The sequence below is a fragment of the Apteryx mantelli genome, chromosome 21, assembly GCF_036417845.1.
Source record: "Apteryx mantelli isolate bAptMan1 chromosome 21, bAptMan1.hap1, whole genome shotgun sequence".
In the NCBI taxonomy this organism is placed as follows: Eukaryota; Metazoa; Chordata; class Aves; order Apterygiformes; family Apterygidae; genus Apteryx; species Apteryx mantelli.
In genome coordinates this window covers 9,791,109-9,813,668 of record NC_089998.1, presented here as the reverse complement: position 1 = coordinate 9,813,668, position 22,560 = coordinate 9,791,109, and the positions used below count along the sequence as shown (strand labels likewise).

General features: G+C 41.9%; 1 protein-coding gene across 1 annotated transcript in view; it reads left to right on the top strand.

Moving 5' to 3' along the window:
• The window catches only part of PAPPA (pappalysin 1), a 184,015-nt gene that overhangs the window by 37,980 nt on the left and 123,475 nt on the right, over positions 1-22,560 (top strand). The window contains exons 3-4 of the mRNA XM_013953802.2: positions 15,793-15,938; positions 20,086-20,379. Of these exons, the coding sequence (XP_013809256.2) occupies positions 15,793-15,938; positions 20,086-20,379 (440 nt within the window). The remainder of the gene's footprint in view (positions 1-15,792; positions 15,939-20,085; positions 20,380-22,560) is intronic.

Below are 22,560 nucleotides of genomic sequence, written 5' to 3'. Positions count from 1 at the left end.
GAAATTCCCTGCATCCTCTGCTGAGCCGAGTACTTTTCATTCAGACAGATAAAAACAGTTTGCTGCTTTACTGGGAGACAATATGTCTCTCCTTTCATGCTTTCCAGTATGCTCCACCCAACATCCTTGTGCGTATTTCCAGCCTTGACTTGTAAGAGCAACTGCAGCTGGTTGGTTTGAATTTCCCAAGTTACCCAGGGTGCTGCTGAAAGCACAGGAAGAGCAGAAATGCTTTAATTAGTTAAATCAGTCAGACAGAAAAGTAGCACAGACCTTAAAATTTACCCCTGTGACCCTTGATAATAGCAGTGATGAAGTCTTTGTTCTATTTCTTTAAGTACAACAGTTTATTGGGATTTGGCTGAAGGGTGGAGGGAGGAAAATGGGGCGGAGGGGGTTGCTAAGTTTAAAAAAAGAAAATGTCAGTGAGAAAATGGAAATACCCTGATGTTTCTTCAGCCTGTGCTGGAGTCAGTCTCTCTCTCCCCCTCTCTTGCAGGCAAGGGGCTCCTTTTCTGTTAACTTGACTATGGCCTTATTTAATCAGTTTGCTCTGACATGGAGCCAAGAAAGGGCTTTGCTGTGTGATGCTGGGTCCTGTGTGCGTTCAGGCATCCACAGCTGTTCCCTAGCAAGGGTTGGCTTTTGACTACTGAGGTATTTTTTTATAGCCACAGAGGGCAACTATTAATAGATGAGTTTTACCAAAACACAGAAGTACGCAGTGTAGTGTGGAGGGGAAGAGGGAAACCTGGGTGATTTATGCCAGGAAAATTCCATGTTGGAATTATACTGAAAGACACAATAAAATGAATACGCCAAGAAGGGGATTTAATCTGTTTCTTGGGCCTTGCCAGCATTTCTTCTCCATTAATGATTTGCCCCATCACATGAAGGATTTTGCTGAATTACTTCTTCAACCTTAAGCAGCCCAAATTATACTAAGGATAAAGATAAGAAACATAGACAGAAAATATCAGCATTTCTGAGATTTGATTAGACTGTGAAAGAAATACCAAAAGGAAGCACCGGCATTCCTGACTCTTAAGACATTTCAGTTTGATCAGACCCAGGATTAGGGGTAAATTGTGAAGAATTCCACACTGTGTGGTAGGAACTAGCTGATCAGGAGTTTGGCTCTTTGCTTATTGATTCATTTCTAATTTCCATGATCCAATATAATGAGGCTTGTGCCCTTGTCAGACTTGCAAATTATATTTGTATCCAAGAAGACAAGTGAGGGAGCATCGAGCGGAAAGGAATGAGGTTGTCGATTTAAGCTTCTTTTGCAGTCGGAGCTCAGCCATTGATTTAAAAAGCAAAATAAAATCCAGAGGATATCAGTTAATAGACCTATCACTGTAATCATCTACAGAATTTTTGTGCACTTTCCAAAGGCACAAAAGGGAATTATATGCTCGAGGCAACACCCGCTGGCTTTCAATGGGAGGTTGCATCTAAATCCCCTTTACCCTTTTAAAAGCTTTTTCTTAACTTATTTTGTGTTTGGTTGATTTATTTATTTGCTTTGTTTAATTAAAAATGAGACAGGGAGAGATTAACTGGTGAAAAAATCTAAGTAAATAAAGAAATATGATACACTCATTTAGAGAGTGGGTAGAGCTCAGAAAGGCCAAAGCTTAGTTTGTTTCAAGTGAGCATCACAGAGTTTGGAAACATTTCCAAACTGTCTGAACTGCTTAGATTTGCAAAACTGGTTGGGAACAGTTACAAAATGGTGTTTTTCTGTCATCTCCTGATTTCCTTGAGTCTTGAAGATGCTCTATTCCTGCTTTCAATCCCAGCAAGCACCAGACTAATGGAGAGAAATGTATGAACACCTGAGAAATGTTAAGAATGAAGTCTTCATGAACATGAAGTTATTTTATAAGAAATACCTGAATATGTTTGGGCTTAACATTACTGGTTAAAGGTTTTATTTTTCTTTTAGGTATAGCTTGCTTTCTGTTAAGGACTAATTCTCTGAGTTGCTGATTCCTTCCCAAATGTATAGTCGCAGCTCTCCTTCATTCTAAGCACTTATTTATAAGCACTGGCTATTTGTAGTTGTTGCTCAGATCCTTAGGGGAGCGGTCATGCCATTGGCATGGTACAGACCCCCAGCACATGTATGAATCAAGAATTAAATCTAAAAGTCCTTATAGTTGATGCAAAGAGGCAGGTACTTCCACTAGGATGCAGAGCACCTAGGTTTGAGGCTGAAAATAGGTATGTAATGCTATGCACAATTTACATCAGGCTTCCGCATCAGACTGCATTCCTTAACAGTCATTCAAGCATTTCTATTTTTATGTATATAATATTGTTCCAAATGTATGTTATGGTTTCTGCCTGGACACCTCTAAGAAAAAGGATGTCTTAAGTTTCTCATCCTAAGCTCTTTGAAGTCCATACAAAGATTGAACTCCCAAAGACGCTGGTCTTTGGCTTGGATCTCCACATCCAGAGCAAGAGTGAGGTAGAGAGCCTTCCTGAGACGGAAGTGCAATAGCTAAGAGGGAAGCTCCTACAGAACAGAATTGCACTAGAGTAAGTGGAAGAAATGTTTTGGGTAAGGATTGATGGCAACAGTTCACAGCATTATGAAAATTACTTCCCTTTTGCCTCCAGCCTTTTTACCGCTGTTGCCTCAGTGCCAAACACCAGAACTCACTCACTAATTCTTCCAGAATTGATCGGTCATGATAAACTTCCAAACACAGAGTAAAATGCTTCTGTTAGACACATCAGGGTGTTTCTCCCACTTTGCCTGAAGATATCTGTGCCGTTTTATTCTCCCCTTGCACTGAATTGGATTCAGATAAGGGCTAAGAGTTCCTGGCTTCCTCCTCCTATACTCAGAAATCCTCTAATAGTTTTACTTTGGGGCATAGATTTATTCATGTGTTTTTGCTTTAAAATGGCTTGTTTTATTTTAGAAAAGCAGGCTCAGCCCTTTCACTATTCTTGACTTACTCAGACATAAAGTTCTCTTTGATCTATCTGGGAATGATACCTGAAGCACTTCCGGTTTTTGATCTAGAAAACCATCAGAGAGAGAGAATCCAAAAGGTGGTTGCAGGATGTCTTCTCCTCCACCTCCTCCCCCCCAGTATAACAATGCAGGATCTCAGGTTTAACAAAGTTCTTGAGATATACTCAAGTTGGCAGCAGTGGAGGTGTAAAGGTAAGGGAATTCATAATGGGCCCTCTCTGTTGGGCAGACTCAAGACATTTCATGTCAACATAAGTTTTAGAAATTCAGGTTTGTATAGTTAGGGGTCTCTGTGTGGGAATCAATAGACAAAAATGACAACTTGCAATTTTGGCTGGATCTTTTCCAAAGGTAGAGTTGTACTCATCAAGAGGTTAAGTCCTGTAGAAAAGTAAGAGTGGCAGTTTTCAGTGACATGTTACCTATACATTACTGCAGTAAACCAGAGTGAAAGTTGATGCATGGTTGAGATATGCAAGTCAAGTGACAGAGGGAGCAAATATCACAGGGAAGGCAAAAGTTAGACTGCCTGGACTGCCTACCATGATCACACTTATGGCAAAAGCAGGTCAAGAAGTCTGTCATGGAGGAAAATTAGAGTTTTCCCCTTCTTATGTTAGTATTCAACAAAAGAGAATAGATTGTTGTATAGCACTTTGCTAGGGGTCTGTGTTTGATTCAAGTAGATCCACAGGTGCCAAAACAGTCAATTTCTACAGTCATGTCTGAAGGCCAAATATATGGGTATGATTTCCTATAGTTTACTGTTACATGCCGGATCGGTATTGCACCTTTTATAAGCTGCCAGTGCAATTTGGTAGGGTTTCGGGAAATGTGTCCTCCAGGGAATGTTTACAATCAGTCTTATGTTTTGGACTGATAACGCCTGCTCTCTGATATGTGTGTTAGCAGATCCATATGTGAAGCAACACAAATGTCCTGCCATCTGTCTAGTACCTCAGCATCTGAGGTGTCTGCTGCCCACTGTTTATTTAAGGGATCGTTTATGCTTGACATACTCTTCGGTTCAAGAAACTTCAGCTCTCCAAAGCACACATGTGGAATGCTATTTGCTTTACCTTGTTTCTATGCAGAAGATCCACGTCCTGCATGGGTGGGGAGGAAGCCCAAAGGAGTGGTAGTTCCTGAGTGCTTGGAAAAGGCACATTTACATCTTTCCTCTTGTGCTTCTCTTAAGCTTGAGAGATGGAAATGAGGGATGGGATTTTCATGTTAAGGAGCTGCTTATGTTAGCAATGCCTGTTACTAGCCAGTGCTGCTGCATGTTTCCTCTCTTAACACTAGTCACTTGACAAAGTCCTAAGTCCTCTCTCCAACTCCTTCTTTTCCTTTCTTTCTGTCTTCCTACTGGACAGGAATAAGAATTCAAAAAAATTTCTTGGATTTAGAAAAGACACCATCCACAGTATTTTCTTTCAGCAACTCCGAGCTATCTCCATTGCAGGTGTGTTGGTGTTTCTGCCAGATCACCTGACAATATTGTGGATTCTGGGAACTCCAAAGCTGAAATGTTCTCATGTAAAACTTCTGTTTCAGTGATTGCCGTTTTCTGTTTCCTTGTAATCTCTTCACTACTGGGAAAGAACCAGAATAGCCAACCTTCATAGGTCTCATAATATTTGGTGGTTCTTCGAATCTGATTGTTCAACTTTCTTTTTTTTCTTAAAAGCTATGTTCAAGACTCCATTGCTGAAGATAAAGACCTAGCAATACGACCCATCTATACCCCCAAACCCCAGACAATTAAAAGATGTAAATATTGGTTCTTTGTTGAAGAGGGGAAAAGAATCTCATGAACTTTGAAAACTTGAGGCTTTTCGTGCCAGGGAATAAGCTTTTCTTAATTTCTCTTAACTGAGGTCTCCATCACCAGGCTATGTTCTTTGCAGTCTCACTTAGGTGCCTCCTACCCTTTCGTGCATACGATGAAAGAAGAAGAAATTTCAACCAATCTCATTTGAATTAGATTTTCATTTCTTTCTCAGAAAGGAGGAAAACTGGGATTATCCTAACTGTAAGCCACTGATGATCTGCCCATTGCAGGAGGACCGACATTAAGCACAATGCTGCCAGGAGGTTAAGAAATGAGATTTGGAAGTTCATGAGTTGTAAAAACAAAAACAGAAAAGAAGCGGCATCTCCAAAGCAATCATGATGTTTTGCAAGATGCATATTTGAGCTGGTTATTTTGGCCCATCAGCTACAGAAGTATCTGTAATAAACATGCTAGGTCCTTTGTGGTTATATGTGATTTTTATTTTATTTTTTTGCTGCTGTGGGCCTGACTCCAAGTCACTCTTTGTTCCAATAGCAATGTATATTTCACTCTGTGGCATGGGGTTTATGTGCAGGGAGGATTAGTGTCAAAAAATAAGATGAAAGGAGCAAAGAATTTGATCTTGTTCTTTTTTCATCCTGCATTTTTTACTGTGGGTTAATTAGGGGAGATGCTAAAGGGGATAGCTAAATGTCTAGACCCCTTAAAATCCCAGCTGCAAACCTGAGCAGGGACAGTGCAACAAGTCACACTTTTGAAGGAGCTGCGACTGATTGCAATCCATCTGCCGGATGCTGTGAGCACCTCAAGACCACGATGCTCCCTAGCCTGACCTGCATCCTCAAAATCGCAAATGTTCTTGTGGCAGGTGATGCACCGGAGTGCCAGGCAGAGTCCTGGCCTATCTTACCTGCCCACAGTTGCCTACTGCAAGGGCACGCGGCATAGGCAGACACTGCCGAGCCTGGCACAGAGCAGTATCCATGCAGTAGGGTAAGCCCACGCTTTAGGTGTGCTGTAGAGCAGAGGGGACATGAGGAATTTCCCAGGGCTCTGGAAGTGCCAAGCCTGGGTGACTCCAGACCTGACACCCAAGGGTCATGCCAGCAAGGGACCTGCTTGGGAGGGCAATAAATTTGACCTCAAGCTTGACCGCAGAACCGCTAGGATGGGGAAGAGATAGACATGGCAAGAGTTTAATGTTAATAGTGGGAATTGTTAGACAACTTAATATAAAGAGCTGCAGTGAGACACTCCGATATTTGAAGGAAATTCTACGTCAAAGCCTCAAATTTCCTCTTGATCTCTAACCTCCAGTCTGATTAACAGAGCCTCTACTAACTCTTGACTTGGATCATGGGAATGATGACAGACTGCATTCCTGGTCTCTGGTGCTTTTCATAAAAAATCAGGTTTGTTCTGGTGACTGAAATCAAAATGTCCTTTGTTTGAACTATTGTGCACTGTACTATGCACGTATTTGTTGGTTGTTCTTGGAAGCTCTTTGGGATGAGAGGTGGTATGTAAATGCCAAGTATTATTAGAACGGTGGCTGCTCACTCATTGAAAGCAGAGCCCTGATTCCACAAGAAAATCTGTTTATGAACGAAATGTGCTTGCCTCCTCTTCAGAAATAGTGAAGCTGAGGGATTCAGGGAGGATCAGCCTATTGTAGGGAACTCTTACTTTCCATCTCCTGACCCTAGACCTTTAGGACTTTCTGGAGATTGTAAAGTACAACTAAAAGACTGTGAATTAAGGGGAGGACTGCAGAAAACCTGAAGGATCAGTAACACAAGCTACCACTTACTTAAAAGAAAGATGATCTATATTATCACAGAACACAGACTCTGGAGATGTAGTTTCTAATCCTAGCTGTCACACTGAATGATTACGTTCCTTTGAACAAATTATTGCACTTCTGTACCTCCGTTTTCCCATTCGTATGACAAGGAAAATGATTCCATTTGCCTACGTCGTGGCTTCTTCAGTCGTGGTAAGATTTCTTGAGGGGAGGCCCAGCGCAAGGTCTCTTGTCCCGCTACAGTATCACTTAAGCCCTTGGACGGGATTTTGAGCGGCGCAGAGGCCTTGTGTCAGGGCTTTGACCAGAGTGGAATTTCTCTCCTCATGTTTAGGAAGCGTTTTGAGGCCCAGAGGGGAAGCACTGTGGAAGTGCCAAGCAGTATAACTGATGGTTAAAATAGCCTCAAATATATATACCTTCCTATACTGTTTTAAATTCTCGAGTATGTGAATGAGGTTTGCTGCAGCCAAAAGGGTTTCGGAAAAGCAGCAAAGGAAATCTGTTTTAACAGAACTGGTTCCTGAAAATATTCTTACGCCACTTCTTTCTTTATCGTTTGACTTTTCTCCTTGTTACAATGGTTCAGCCTGTAGAGTCTGGAAAAACATCAGGGTAACCAGGGCAGAGGGAATATCAGATGGAGATGAGGGATGGATAAGAGACAAATTACAGTACATTTCTCATGGGTCATTTGGCTTTAGTCTTGAAAAGGAGAGAGAAAAAATCCCAAAGTAGTAAAAGAAAGAAAAAGAGACAATCAAAACAAATAAACCTGCCAGTGTTGCTGATTTCGAAGGTCTGTGAAATATGCATCTATGCCTCATGATGCTTTGCTATTTTAAAGGTATTCTTCTTGAAATGTTTCATATTTTAATCCTACTCACTGTCTCAGAAGTTAGTTGTACAGTAAGATCACGATTCTCTTTGCCAAGGCTTTCCCTTCGTTTTCTTTTCCTTCCTGCAAGTTGGCTGGGCAGGGTTTCTTCTCCTAGTTCCGTGCAGTTGGTTAATTTAATTATTTTTTATCATTCTGCAAAGAAACAGCGACTTTCAATTCTCACTACAAGCGTGAAGTCAAATGTTGCCCCGCTCGTGGACGTAAGCCCTGCAAAGGAAGAAGACTCAGTGATCACGTATTTATGATCTTTAGCACTGCAACTCTCTATAAACCTGTAGGTGAGGTCTCTGGTATAACCTGTGGGCGGTAAAGCCATGGAGGAGAAAGGGAGAGAGGGTGTGAATTTTGTACATGTGAACAGCCAACCCCAATTTTTGCCCAGACTTCAAACAGAACATGTTTGACATTTGAAAATTTTTGCATCATCTTTTTCCCCATTCTTTTTCCCCGAGCCTCTACACTTTCTTATCCTGGCCAGAACCAGCAGCAAAAGTGCCGGGAAAAAAAATCTGTTTTCACTGTATTTCTGAATCTCAGCCCAGGTTTGTGAAGGATTTGGCAAGGATTTGCAAACCTTTGAGAGAATCCGTGTGGAGATCTGAGGAAACCCGCCTCCCTCCTTAAAAAAGCAAGTTTTGTTGGCCAGAAACTGGGCAAAAATTGGTCGTTTCAACTGAGGTTTCCTTTGAGATTTTGGATTTGAACCTGAAGCTGCACTTTGAGAATCAAATTTTGCTCTGACTAACTCTAGATTTACACTGGAGCAAATACATCACAGTCACTGCTGATACTTTGTGCGCAGCCCAATGAGAACAGAAGTTGGCTCGATGTGGAAGCTCAAATGAACCAAAACAAAAGAGGACCCAGGCTTAGGTTTGGAAAAATCCTAAGATCAGATTTATTCAGACATGTTATTGTGGTTCAGCCCATTAAGTTAATATTTCATTTACAACATTCAGAAATTGTCTACAGGCAATTATATGAAATATAGTTGTATCTTTTATTAGAGAGCTTTTATGAGAAAGTCTGACAGAGCTGAGCAGGGGTGCACCATTAGGGTTCTATAAAATATAATACTGATTTTCAGAATTTAGTAGTGAGTAATTTCCCTTATGTATTTTTTATTTCTTGCAGCCATATAGAGTAATAGTGCACAACGTTAGAGTGGAAACGTGCATACTTCTAGGATTGTCTAGAAGTGCTGGTGGAAAGTCAGCATTTCATGGCACATACTTTCCTGAAACTGATGACTTGACACTAAATCCACCCAAAGTTTGTAAAAATTCCCTAATTTAGACCATGGAGCTGCTCACAGTCTTTGTAGCAGGATAAAGAATACCCAGACCCAAATGAGTCCCATATTTTACAGAGTAAAAATTCTTTCCATTTTTCCATTTTTCTTTCTTTATTTTTGTAATGTTTTTTCACAGGGTGAGTAGAGCCTGAGTCACCAACATAAAGGTAGAATTAATTCAGTTTGGAAGAGGGTACTTTGGAGGGCACCCTAAGATCAACAGAACGCCCAGTGCTTCGTAGCCGTGCGGGCTTTTATTTTGTAATCTGTGTTGTTTCGGATGAGTCTCAACTGTAGGATCTGCCGTTGATGTAAAAATGCCTGGGCCGGCTTTTAACTTGCTAACCTGAGTGCATTAGCAGTGTCACCACAATGATACAGAGTTCAGCACAGGTTAGCAAACCTACCCAGGAAGCTGCGTATATATTTGAGCAATTATACTAAGTGTCTTTTGTTGGATCCTTACCATTATTTTTCCTTTCTCAAATATTTCTCTTCTTTCTTGTAATGGGAGATCAAATCTGGGGGCTCTGGAGGATGTTTTGCTGCAGTGAATAGACCAAAATTTTTTAAAAGCTGCCAAGCTTATGTGTGCTGACGATGCTTGCAATTTACTCTTGAGGACACGACGGCCTGCTTTGAATGTGCTCAGAGAATTGCAGTTACACATTTGGATTTCTGTGTGAACACAGGCAGAGATCTGGATCTAAATTGGGACCTAAAACCTTTCACTTGTAACATTCTGGCTCCACTCTATTTCAGGCTCTATCCCAATCACTGAAAGATTTATACCTTTATCAATAAATTAGCATGACTTTTATTACACTTACACCAGTGTCTTAAATTAACACTAAACTAAATGTAGATGAAGCACATTTCCTGCTTCAGATGATTTATTGCAATCTCTCTAAAATGAGTACAAAATTAAATTTGCCAACCAAGGTGGATCTTTAACATTAGGTCAGGCAAAATGTTGTTGCAAATCCACTGCTAAAGAGAGTTTGTAGATTGTCCTTTTTTGTTCAGATTTTTGGTAGACCTTTAGACAGAAAAGAAGAAAAAAACAGTAAAGCTGTTTGTAGCACTGAAAGCTCTACTGTGCATTTTATGTTAGGCTGGAGTTAATAGGCAGGACTAATGTTGCAGTTATACTGCACTGATAAGTTCTTGGCTTGAGGACTGGGTCCGGGTTTGACCACCAGCCTTTTAGAAAGATGTGGACAGAGCAGATGAGAACAGCAAAAACAACTAGAGATCTTGAAAGTGTAACCTGTGGGGATAGACTGAAGAAATCAAGGTTTTAGCCTTTAAAAAAAAAAGGTTGATAGGAGACATAAGTTTTCAGATAAGTAGTAGGTTTTGTAAAGAAGAAGGGAATCACCTGATCTCCATGTTTGTGGGGAATGGGACAAATAGTTATGCACTTCTGTTGCAGCAAAAGAGATTCAGGTAGACCTTAGGAAAAACTTCCTGATAGTAAAGGCATCGAAAAACATTGAACGCAGGTTGCTGGGGCAGTTTCACAGTCCTTGTCATGCGTGGTCTTTAAGAATAAGCTAGATAAAAATCTGCTTGGTATGATGCTCCTGTTCTGGAGTAGAGGGATAGCAGCAACGGTCTCTTGATATCCTTTCCAGACCTGTGTTTCTGTGGCTCCATTACTGAAGGCAAAGGCCTGGTTATACACATACTGGTGTTTTTGGTGCTCCGGTGAGTTAGTGTCAGCCCTGGGTGCCAAGTTCAGAGCCAGAAGGTCTAAGAGGGCACAACCAAGCCATCTCAATCCTGCCACATTGGGAACCACGCCGGAATCAGTCGCAGGCTGCCAGAAAAGTTTTCTCTGTGTTTGCTGTATTCTGTGCCTTGGTTTAAGCAGAGCTGCCGGCTCTTTTGAGAGCATCAGATGAAAAAAAAAGGAGAAACAAATGGGCACGGGGAAGGACAGTGGTGTACCCAGTTCCTGTGATCCCGGCAGACTTACTCTGCGCTGCCGTATGCTGAATCTGCTGGGTAGTGGATTGGATATTGTATGTAAAGAGAGGAGATGGGGCCCTTCTGAGGCTGACTTCTCCCAGCAGAAGATGCTGGCATAATGAGTTGTTTGTTTGTTTTTCTGTGTTTTTTTGAGATGATGAGATGCAGTGCCTTTTGTTCCTAAGAAAAACATCAGGCAGTTGGAGACCATACTCCACAGTGAGCAGATAACCAAGTTCCTACTCTGTGTTTGTGTGGGGTCCTGCAAATAATACTCTAAATACCCTGTTTGTTTTCTTGCTGTAAAGTGACACTTGTCTTTGAAGGAAAAAGGCAAAACAAAGTCAAATAGAGAATAACTTAGAGCAGAGAGTACAAAACATTTCCTAACAATAAGGGCTGGAAATCTCCGTCTTCCTTGTGAAAACAACCACAAGAACAAGAGGCTGCACCTCAGCTACACTTAGGTGAGCACAGTAAAGCCGTTCTCTGGCACCGTACCTGGGAGAAAAAAACAGGAGGGAGGAGGAAGGAAGGAGCTTCCAGCCCACTTACAGTACAGTTTGATTCCAGTCACCCAGTCCAGATTTAATGCAATTGAACCTGATATCTGATGCCAGCCAAATTTAAAAGCCATTGTCAAGTATGTTTGTAGCTAAGCTACAGAGATCTGTAGCTTGACTTGGATTTGGAGGTGACAGCCACCAGAAGGGAGCTCCTCGCAGCAGCACCCACGGCCGGCATAGGGCCGGCTTTGTCAGATGGGGCTCGGGTGAAGGTTTTGCCTCACTGACTGGGGCTGAGTCCTGCTGTGTAGAAGCCACAGCCCAAATTGACAGGAAATGGGCTTGATAGATGAGAAAGGCCCAGGGATAATGGCTTGGATGACTGCTGGGGCGTGCTGAGTGGAGAGTAGGGCAGTCGCGAGACACTGCTAGATGAGCTAAAGCCTCCATTAGATTGAAACTGGAGTACTGTATGGGATACATATTACTGATTGAGGTCTAGGGCTTACTGGATAAGAGTGAGCTGTTGTACGGTGCAATTCCAGAGTGCTATTCGCTCTGCAGTGGAGGAAAAAAACAAACCAGAGCTGTGCATTGAACAAGTAAATCTGTGCAAAGATCTGGGTGGGAATGTGCACATTGCCTGATATGATTCAGTGTCCCAAATGGCTTTAAACAGCCCATAGAATTTCTATGTCTAAAACAGATTCTAGCAAAGGAGACCTTTTATGATGCACTAATAGGCTCATTAGGCTTTCTTGAGCAAGGCACGCTCGCAGCATCGTATGTTTTTTCCATTACAGGAATTGCACATGTTTTGTTGTGCTTTGGATTTTGTTTTGTTTTCCACATAGACTTGCCCTGACAGTTCCCCCATTCAGGTTTATATTGGAGGTACCATCTCGAGCCAATGAATTTTATGAAATATGTTGCTGGCACTCACGGAGAGATGCATAAAGGAAATATTCTAATGACAGTTGGAAAGGCTTTGATCCCTTTCCAAGACTGCACTCATGTCTTTGAAATGCGAGTTTGGCAGTGCTGGAGAGGCTGGGCTCTTTGGTTCTCTTTGGCACAAGCCCATGTGACAGACATTATGTCCTCTATCAGGGGACCCACATAACCTTGAGAAGTGTAAGCAATGCTCACAGATTGCATTGGGTCAGATAGTCTGGGCTGATAACAAAGCAGCCGCAGCAGCAGGGGGGAGTCAGCCCAGTCCAATGCAATAACTGAAAACTATTTTGACCTGGTAACTGTTGGGTCTGCTGCCTGCGGCTACGTAGTTGGACATGAACTGCAAAAGTAGTTAATTTATGCCTCCTTGAGTGTAGGAATGTGGTGATGATGGATAGGGATGGGAGGTTATTAGAAACATGGGGAGGAAGGAGAGGAAGGAATTCCAGCTCATGTTTTTATCTCTTACACGCACGCATGCACGCGCACACACACATGCACATGCACACACACACACGCATATGTGTGTTGGTTCCCTTGCATACACGCTCTTGGCTGACTTGCACATATGCACAATCCAAACCCTTGCTTGCACACTCATACCTCAGTGCATGCATGCACACGCAGGCACATGTTCACACACTTACAAAGGATTTGACTAAACTAGAGGCCTGATATGTTTATGTGTTGTGGGTTGCACTGTGCTTTTACAAAAGGGGTTACATTTACTTCCTCCCAAGCAAGCATGATCTGTTTACACCCAATCCTGTGCAGAGCCTTGGCTAAAAACCCTTTTAGCATTCTGTTTTTATACCATTTTAATACAATCTGCTCATTCACAGACTTTTGTTGGCTAACAGGGGGGTAGTGGTCAGAGGAATACTGTAAAACCAAGTCCAATTTACTTGGTACAGTGGATTTACATTAGATATGAATTCAGTCTTGGTGATGCACTGGCATCACTGGCAAATTAGTTAAATACTATCTGTTCTGGATGTTGTCTGCAGTAATAATCCATGTACAAAACAGCCCTAGATGTTGAAGCACATATCCTGCATGTAAATAACTGGGAGAGTGAGTGTGCCCATGCATTGAGAATGTGATAGGGGACATAGCTGGGGATTGGCTTGTGTAGACAGTAGGCAAAAAGACAACTGAGATTAAAAGAGATATCAGTTTAGATCATTTGAAACTATAAGAGAAGAGAGAGGATAAAAGTGATAACCTCAGGAGGAGAGTTTGATTATAGTTACTACTGTATGGATTTACTTAGACCATAAAATGCTTTCATCCACAGTCCACGACAGCGGTCTCAAACGCAAACAGTGGGTCTTTCTTTCCCACAACGATACAAAACACACAAACATTTTTCTACTCAAAGTTACACAATGCTTCTCTTTCTGTCCTGTTCTCTCTCTCACAAAGTACCACGTCACTGCCACATTCTCTCTTATGCCTTTACTCACTCCTGTTCTGATGCTCTTGCACATGCCAACATATGTATTATCCTGTTCGTAAGTACACATGCTCTATCACATTTTTCCCTCTAATACTCTTACATTTTTATTTGGAAATGCACATAAGCACTCATGTAATTTCAAGCTATTGCTCATGGACACATTTAGCAATGAGCCTATGTTTGGAAAAGATGATTTAAGACACGAAGAAGATCCTGGAAATAGATTTAGGACAAGCTCAGAACATTGGGCAGATACATGCAGAGCAAGCTTGAGGAGCTAAGAGAAAGATAGATGTATTGGGAACAGTGGAGAGATGAGAAATGTGTAAAGGGTCACAGTGCTGACCTGTCCTTCAGGATGTCATCCACATTGATCAGAAGATAAACACTGTATGGAATGGAAACATACCCTTCCATTGGTGTCCCCAAAGAGCATGTCTTCCTCCATGAGTCAGCGAGGGCCTGGGGACACCCAGCCATGAACTATTTTGGAGGCAATGACTTAAGCAAGTGGCAGGGGAAACTATTGTGGAAATATGAATGTGTTTTCCATTGGGGAGTCCTCCAGGGAAGGACAGAAAGATCTTGGTGTTGAGCCAACTCCCCTGTTTTTTTTTTCCACCCTTCTGGGAATGAAAGCCTTGCAAAGTATGCAGGGAAGGAACCCTACTTACTCAAAGTGAGTGCATTTGATTTGTGAGAGCTACATGAATATATACACACCCATGCACATATGGAAAGGGGGACTTGAGGAAGCAGGTATCAACCTGCTCAAGGCCATAATGATGTTCTTTCCTCACAAGCTGGTGAACCATGCTTGCAGTTAGGAGACTGACTCAGTGACAAACCCTTGTGATCTCTCTTTATGTTATTTTCCCTGGGCAAGTGAAGATAGTACAACTCATCCGTGTTTTAGATCTTGTGTTGGTACAAAACTTAATACCAAGAGACAGTGCGGGCTGGAGACAGAGAACCTATGGATTCACTCTCATGCTTCACTTTCTCCAGCTGTCCTCTGAGACAGAGTATCGTGATACCACTGGAACCAGTGTGACAGTACAGTATAGGCTTTGACAAGCTTGCTTCTCCTATATTCAAGTATAGAAAAGGCTGTTCCTCCAAAGGAGAGCCAAAAGTACTTACAAAGGCTGTTGAATTTAGGGGATTGAAGTTGCTGGCCCACAAACAAATTTCTCTGTAACCTTCAGACATCCCAAAAGCTAAAAAGAAATCCTGCTCTTCTCGGGAGACCTGTAAGCAGCTTTAGAAATTTATGGCATGATGTGGGACCTGCTTCTCCAATAGAAATTTGTTGTAATGCGTACGATATCTGGTTCCCAAGACAGCAAGGAGCAAAACTCTTAGGAATGGATGCTTAGGAATGGATCCCAAGCAACAATTCAGTTCAGAGCATTTCTCCCAGGTACTTCTGTCAGGAATTTGGGAGGGAAACACTTTGCCTGTCAGTAATATTTTTGCCCACTTGTAGGCTTGACTGGTTTTGCTTATTATTTCGCAGGGTTTGAACACAGCAGATCTAACCTTGTTTTGCTTACTCCTATCTCCTTGGCACTACTTTCCTTGCTGGAAATAGCAATTCCCTAAGACACATCCTGTGTCAGGGTTAGACCATGTGTGTCTCAGCGCAAGTGACTGCCGCTTGGGCTGAAGGAATAGCTTCATGAGCTGGTGCTTGCTTTGTGCTAGCCTGAAGACATGAAACTTGTTATTGTGGAGGAGAATTATAGGTAACAATAATAAACAGCTTAGAGGAAACGTGCAAGGTAACTGCTGATACAGAAAGATTTACTGACCATAATACACGGTTAATTACATTCATAATAAATAGAGTCCTATACTGATCTTAGGAATGTGGATGGTTTTATGTTTGGATTTTGCAGCTTTAGCTAATCAATTGCTGGAAGACCTCAGATGAGATTGACTATATGAATGCAAAGTAATTGAAGTTTGGGAGTGGGTTATTAAAATATTTCAGAAGACTGGTACTCAGGATATTATAAGATCTTTGCCTGGATTGCAGCATTTCTTCAATTCTCTGTTGCTTTTTGTGTCACCTTTAGAAAAATGGATTTCTCTTTTGCAGAGCGTACTTAGATGTCAATGAACTGAAGAACATACTCAAACTGGATGGATCCACACACCTCAACATCTTCTTTGCCAACTCCTCTGAGGAAGAGCTGGCTGGAGTGGCAACTTGGCCCTGGGACAAGGAAGCCTTGATGCATCTAGGTGAGTGATAAAGATGTTTCCTCTTTGTAAAGCATTCTTGTGAGACACTAAGAAGGAAAGACAAATATGCGTTGAGCTCTGTTCTGATTTCTTATCATTCCTCTAATATATAGTCAGGGGAAAAAAAGTATTTCACGATTCCCAGATACTGGCTCACAACCAGGAAAATATTAGGTTATAAACCCAAAGCATATTATGGTATTTGTAGATGATGTCAAGCTGAAAGTATTTCACCTTTTAAGTGAAGCTACTTTACAGGGCATTCACTCCATGGGAGCACTTTGCAAAGAAGATTGAGGGGATAGGTGGGGGAATGCTAGAGGGAAGTGAATTATTAACCTTAGCCTGTTATGATATGATCCTTAGTTCATTATTTAGTTTGTGTTCGATTAATTTTCCTCACAAAATACAGTGCACATGCTGTTTTTCTCTACCAATGTGCAAAAGAGCAAACTGTGAGATCCTTGTATTTCTAATGTTCATTTGAGTGGAACTGGAAAGAGTTCACTGCCCTGCAGATTGTCCTGTGTGTTTCATAACTCGGTTGTTGAATACGGCTGCTATAACCCAGGAATCCAGACAAAGCTATGCATCCTACCAAATGAGTCATTGCCCTGACACCTGCAGTGCCACTGGACCTCTGTTCCTTGCAAAATATCAAATGAACCTCAAAAGGTTCAGAAGGCACCCACCGAGTCTGCACATACTTATCTTAACTGCGTGAACTTCCCTAGGGCTGCAAATCCGATCTGGTAATCTTGTAAGAGCAGGGACTCACACAAGTTTTCCAGACATTTCTTCAGCTTGTTCAGACCTTTCAAGACTGGAAGTGAAGTCCAGTTTAGGCAAAGTTCGATCTTTGTGAAAGACTATTTCTATCAGTTTTTACGTTACCCAAGCCCAAGTTGAGCAAAACAAAAAAGATGTGGCAAATGTAGAGCCCAGATGAGGAGAGCAAATATGGTGTGCATTATTTTGAAACATATTATGGGAGCTGAATTACAAAGCATCAACCTTACACTCAAACTATCAGAGGCAGTGAGGCTTTTCTATGTTCAAAAGCACATTACCCCCAAACCTAGATGTTAAAATCTCCTTATGGTCGCCTCTCTCCATAGTTGAGAGGCTCCATGGGCAGACCAAGCAGGGGGAGCTGGCCTCCGCATTTTATTATCCAGCTGCTCTGCAAGAAGCATGAGCAAACTTCCCTTCCCTAGGACTTGGCACTGACAGGGGTCCGAACAGTGACTCCTGCCGAGCAAGGCTGGAAATGAAGCCCCTTCCACTCCAGCTTGCCTACAGCACCACCTCCATGGGCTCCTGCAGGCAGAGCCTGAAACAGAAGAGCTATGAATGCCTGCACCAGCCCCGCAGTAATTCCGATTGCTTGTGACTGTGCAACAGTTTGGGTTGCCTTTGGGAAACTTTACCCTTAATGCTACTGCTGGAATGAAGTGAGGCTGCAGTACATCTGATCCTCCCCTAAATGGGTGTTTTCACAGCTTCCCTTAGTGTCGCCGTGGAAGGGAGCAGAGAAAAAGGGGAAAACTCTGGAGCACCAAGATCCTTCTGCGAGAGGACTGGGGCTTGCTCAAAGCCCTAATGAGTTGTTCTGTCACTTCTTTAAGCTAATTGTCGACATCGTGCCTGAGCAAAACAATTTAAATTCAGCTCCTACAGTGTATTGACAGAATTCATTGACCAAAGAGAGATCTCACGAGAAAAAGACATTAACCGACAGTTTAAAGTTGATTCACAGTGGAAAAAAAGTAAAAATAAATAAATAATGGTCATAATTTCCTGTCATAATAGCCCTCCCAGACCTGTGCTTGGTCTGTAAGAATTCATCTTTAATCTTTTTTACTCTCTTCTATAAATCCAATATGTACTTAATAAAAAATATGAAATACGTCCTGTGGTGCAGATCTAAAGGCTGGGATAGAGATTGTCTGGGTGAGGGAGTTTATCTTTTCTGTAAAACTGCAATTGATTTAGATTCTTGACAGCTGTGAAAAATATAAATTTTCAACAAAGGCAAAAATAAAATCACCCTCTCCAGCTGCCTCTGGGCTGTCCAGTGCCAGAACCATTTAGCCAGCCTTTATTTTGAAGGTACCTCCTGCTGAGGAATTTCGCCAGTACTCCTGGAACTGGAAAACAAACTCCAAAAGTATCTTTGGGAAAGAGACCCTTGCAAAACAATATACCCAGATACGCTCAGGATGTAAATGGCTCTGCAACTCCATTACTTTATACATATGTAAGCATGTAGATATGTGCATATATGCATGCACATGTGATCCTTCTCTGCACTGTGTGCGTGCATTCACCTATGCCCCCGCACACAGTGTTCTCTTCTCTCTCTTGCCTATGAATGTGTGTGTCCTTGCAAGACATACAAAGTAGTCCTTCCTCTCTGTTCAGCATCAATAAAATTTCAGCTGGAGCACTGTGTCATGTTTGGACGCTGAACTTGAAGGAAAACGTGAGACAACTGGGAAAACCAAAGGAGAACAACAGTCAGGGAGGTCTAGAAGAAGACTTGAGCTACAAGGGAAGGTTGAATGGATTAAGGTTATTGAGACTAAAGGAAAAGAGCCTGAAGTGGGGATGATAACAAACTCATAAAAGCTAATGAAATGGGAGAAGAATTTTCTGTTCTTTGTATCCATGCTAGGCAGGACTTGAAGCCATGAACTTCAATTGCTAAAAAATTGATTCAGATTAGATATTAGGAAAATCCATCTAATGGTAAGGATACCAAGTGCTGAACTTGATTGCTGGGGCAGTTGTGTCATCAGAGGTTATGAAAAGACATTAGGCCAATATATGTCAGGGATGATATAGGCCTAATTTGTCTTGTTTTGTTTGGGAGCTGAATTACATGACTTCTTGAGATCTTCTCAGTCTTATTTTTCTGTAATTCCATGGTTATTGCAACAAAAGTTGCCGAGCAGATGAGAATGAAGCATCTATGATGTGTCAGAACCTGGTGATCTCATCTTTTCTGTTAGAGTCACTGATAAAATTCCTCCTGCCAAAACCTTTTCTCTCTTCATTGGCACTAAATTAATATTGCACCATATCCAAGATTTGTTTTACTGTTATTTCTTTTCCAAACCAGTCTCCCCTTCTTTTGGTAGGCAATATACACAAACAGTTTTAACTAAAAGGCTTGGAAAAGTTGAGGCCAACGAGATAAACAGCGAAAATATAGGGCATATCATAAATCCAAAGGTACATCTAGCTGAGCTAAAAATATAATTCTTATGATTAATTCAATATACTGTAAAGCCCTACTAATTTACTATTTGCTTATCTACACATCCCATAATTCACACAACAAAAAATCACCATTCTGTTTCTTTGCACATATTTAACAACCACAGAAATCTTTTAGAACTATCATGTTCCAGGATTTCAAATTTTTTGACACATTAGACTTATGCATATTCATTAGTGGACTGTGCAGTACTGTCGCAGACAGTTCAGATCAAACTAGGCTTGACTGAGTATATTAATGACAGTTACTTCAAAGCTGTCTATATGATCAGAGCACACCCCACAAAAATCTCCCCCTTCCTAGCACTGTGCATATTCTATTTTTTTTTGTCCAGCTATTAGTTTGCAAATGTTGGCAACACATACTGTGACTCTTAGGGTGTATTGTAAGTTACCCCCCAGAATAATGTACAGTGAATGTTCCAGGTATGTTTTATTTGCCTTTTGATATCAAATGCATTGCTTACACTTATCTAGAGGGAAGCATTATATTTAAGCACACTAGATGATTTGAAATTACATTGTATGAGGTGATTGCATGTGGGAATTTTGTCTGAGTTAAAAACAAGCCAACCGAATTGACCATATTCACTAGGAAGACTCATTGTCACTCTGTTTTGGTTTAGGACATTGGAGTTTGTCCCCTGATTCCTTATCCTTAGAATCCCTGATTACAGATGGGATTAAGCCTTGCTCTCCTGTTTCTCTGAGGAGGCAATGTGCCTGATTGTGCCAAAAGGCTGTCTACTATGGAGGATCAGATGAACTGCTGGTGGATCTGCCCTTAGAATAGACTTCTTTCCCTTTCTCTTGCTTTTCCTGAGAGACAAGGCAAATGCAGATCTTCTTTTTTTTCTCCTTGTAGGTGGCATTGTGCTGAATCCCTCCTTCTATGGAATTCCTGGCCACACACACACAATGATCCATGAAATTGGGCACAGCCTGGGACTCTATCATGTCTTCCGGGGTATCTCAGAGATCCTCTCCTGCAGTGATCCGTGCATGGAAACTGAGCCCTCCTTTGAGACCGGGGACCTCTGCAGTGATACAAACCCTGCCCCTAAGCACAAGCTGTGTGGGGATCCTGGACCTGGCAATGACACGTGTGGTTTTCACAGTTTCCTAAACACACCGTTCAGTAACTTCATGAGTTATGCAGGTACGCAGCCTTCCTTCGTTTGCTGTTGTGGACTGTAGTTGGGTGGGAATAAGGAACAGCAATATTACCTCTGATTTCTACAGTCTATTTCATGTGGGGCTTTATGCTGACATCTGGGTCCACAGATCTAGGGCCAAACTTGATGAGGAGCTGACCTTGATAGCCTTGGGAACCCCTTGCAGTTCTTGTGATTTTCTCCTAGCTTTCCCAAAGTTTTCATAGTTTTATGTGACAACTAGGTAGAGGGAAGAAATGAGACAAGCATTAAGAAAACAGCTTCTAAATGCTCTACCCACACCTGGGGTGTGGGTACCTGATCTGAGAGGTCTCCTTTGAAAAACCCCAAATTCAGCGTTTTCCTGCCCTGAAGGAGATGACGAATGTCAGGTGAATATTGATACCAAAAAGGCGGTGGGATGAACCTATGACGGGTAGGCAGCTAATGAGATGCTGCTCATGATGTGTTTGTTCAAATACTGTGTTTGTTGTTGGATTTGGGTTCACTGAGGTTCAGCTACAATCACTCACATCTCTGAGTTTCATCATCAGAGCGTGAATACTGGGATAACCCCTGTATCGGGATTGCTGTTCTGGTAGAAGTATACCAATGTGCTGTGCTGGTTTGTGGTGGGAGTGCAACTACGAAGGCTCTGTACCACGGCAGTAAAACTGCCCCGCCAAGTGGAACGAGCTTTATCAGCAAAAGCCTGATTTTGTAGTTACAACTCTGTATACACCAGAGGCTTCTGTTGGCACAGCTGTGTTGTTTGGGGATCACAGCATTTCCTACCACCAGAGCTGTGCTGGGAGAAATCTCCCATGCAGATGCGAGCTGGGAGGCAATGCTGACACTGCATTGCATGACGCAAAGAGGGCATGCTGAGCTCCTGTAACGCTGCCCATCAGACAAATGTAGGGGGGATCCTTGCGTCTGTCTTTCAGACAAACGTAGGCATGAGACCCTTGCTTCTGCGCATCAGAAAGGCTTGGAGTGGCACCCTTACTCCACCCTTGGAAGTTCAAGGAGAAATAAAGGATCCTATTTTATTTTGCAGAGAGAAAAAAGATACCTTGGACAGTATTTACCCATACATTGGGTCACAGGGTCTAGTCATGATGAAGGGCTGTGACACTGAGCTGGCAACATCAACAATGTTTTAAAGGTGGCCAATACACTCATAACTACTGAAGGGCACCTTTATACTACAGGCAGATACACAGATTGCCCACTCAGAAGGTCATAAGAGTGCTTATTCTGTAATAAAACTGTAGGAAAGCAAAGTGTTTAATGTCAGCTGGGGCACAGACTGAAATGATTTATAACATAAATGATTTTATGCCCTTCATGGCACTGGCTTAAACTGATGCTTAGGTTTCTCTTATTTTTCTATTTGTTTAGAGGGTGTTTTCAGGGACAAGCGTACACACACTGAGTCAGCTCTTCAACGTGTTATGCACTTTTCATGCATGCAGTAGGGCAGAAAGTCTTACTGCCTGATATATTCTTCTGGTAATATCACACATACAAGTAGGTACCCCTTTGGATTATAATACCCCTCCACCAAATCTGCTTATGTGTATGGGAAAAGGGGTGGAGTGTGCATGTTTCAAAATGCCAAGGTCTCTTCTTCCAAAGAGAATTTGCCTTGCCAACTCTTTCGAGAGATGAGACAGAGAGACAGAGCACACAGATACCTATCTGCTATTGGGAACTAAAGATGTGCTGGTGCTGTGAGCAGAAACCATTTATTTCTTCTTGAAAAATTAAGTGAAGCGACATGATAGGCATCTCTTGAGCTCATGCATGAATCTGTTTGCTTTTCTGTTGTTGCCAGTGGAATAAAAATCATATCAGGATATCAAATTGCTGTAGATATACCTTTGAAACATCCAGGTTGAGGTCATGAGGCTCTAAACATTGCCTTTTTTTCCCTTCTTTTTTACTGCTTGTATAGAATTTAATCATGCCATGTTTGTCTGTCCCTCTCTAGCATCCATCCATCCAGTCACCCCCAATTCTGTAGCAAAGCACTGACTTAAGGGTAGTTTTTTTCCCCATAAAATAACAAGTCATAAAGTCCAGAAGATCAAGAAGTGTGACAAATTTTTGTATTCTTTTTACAAGTCCAAATAGCCATGTTGTTTCCAAATAAAAAAAAAAAAGTTATTCTTTTAGACCAC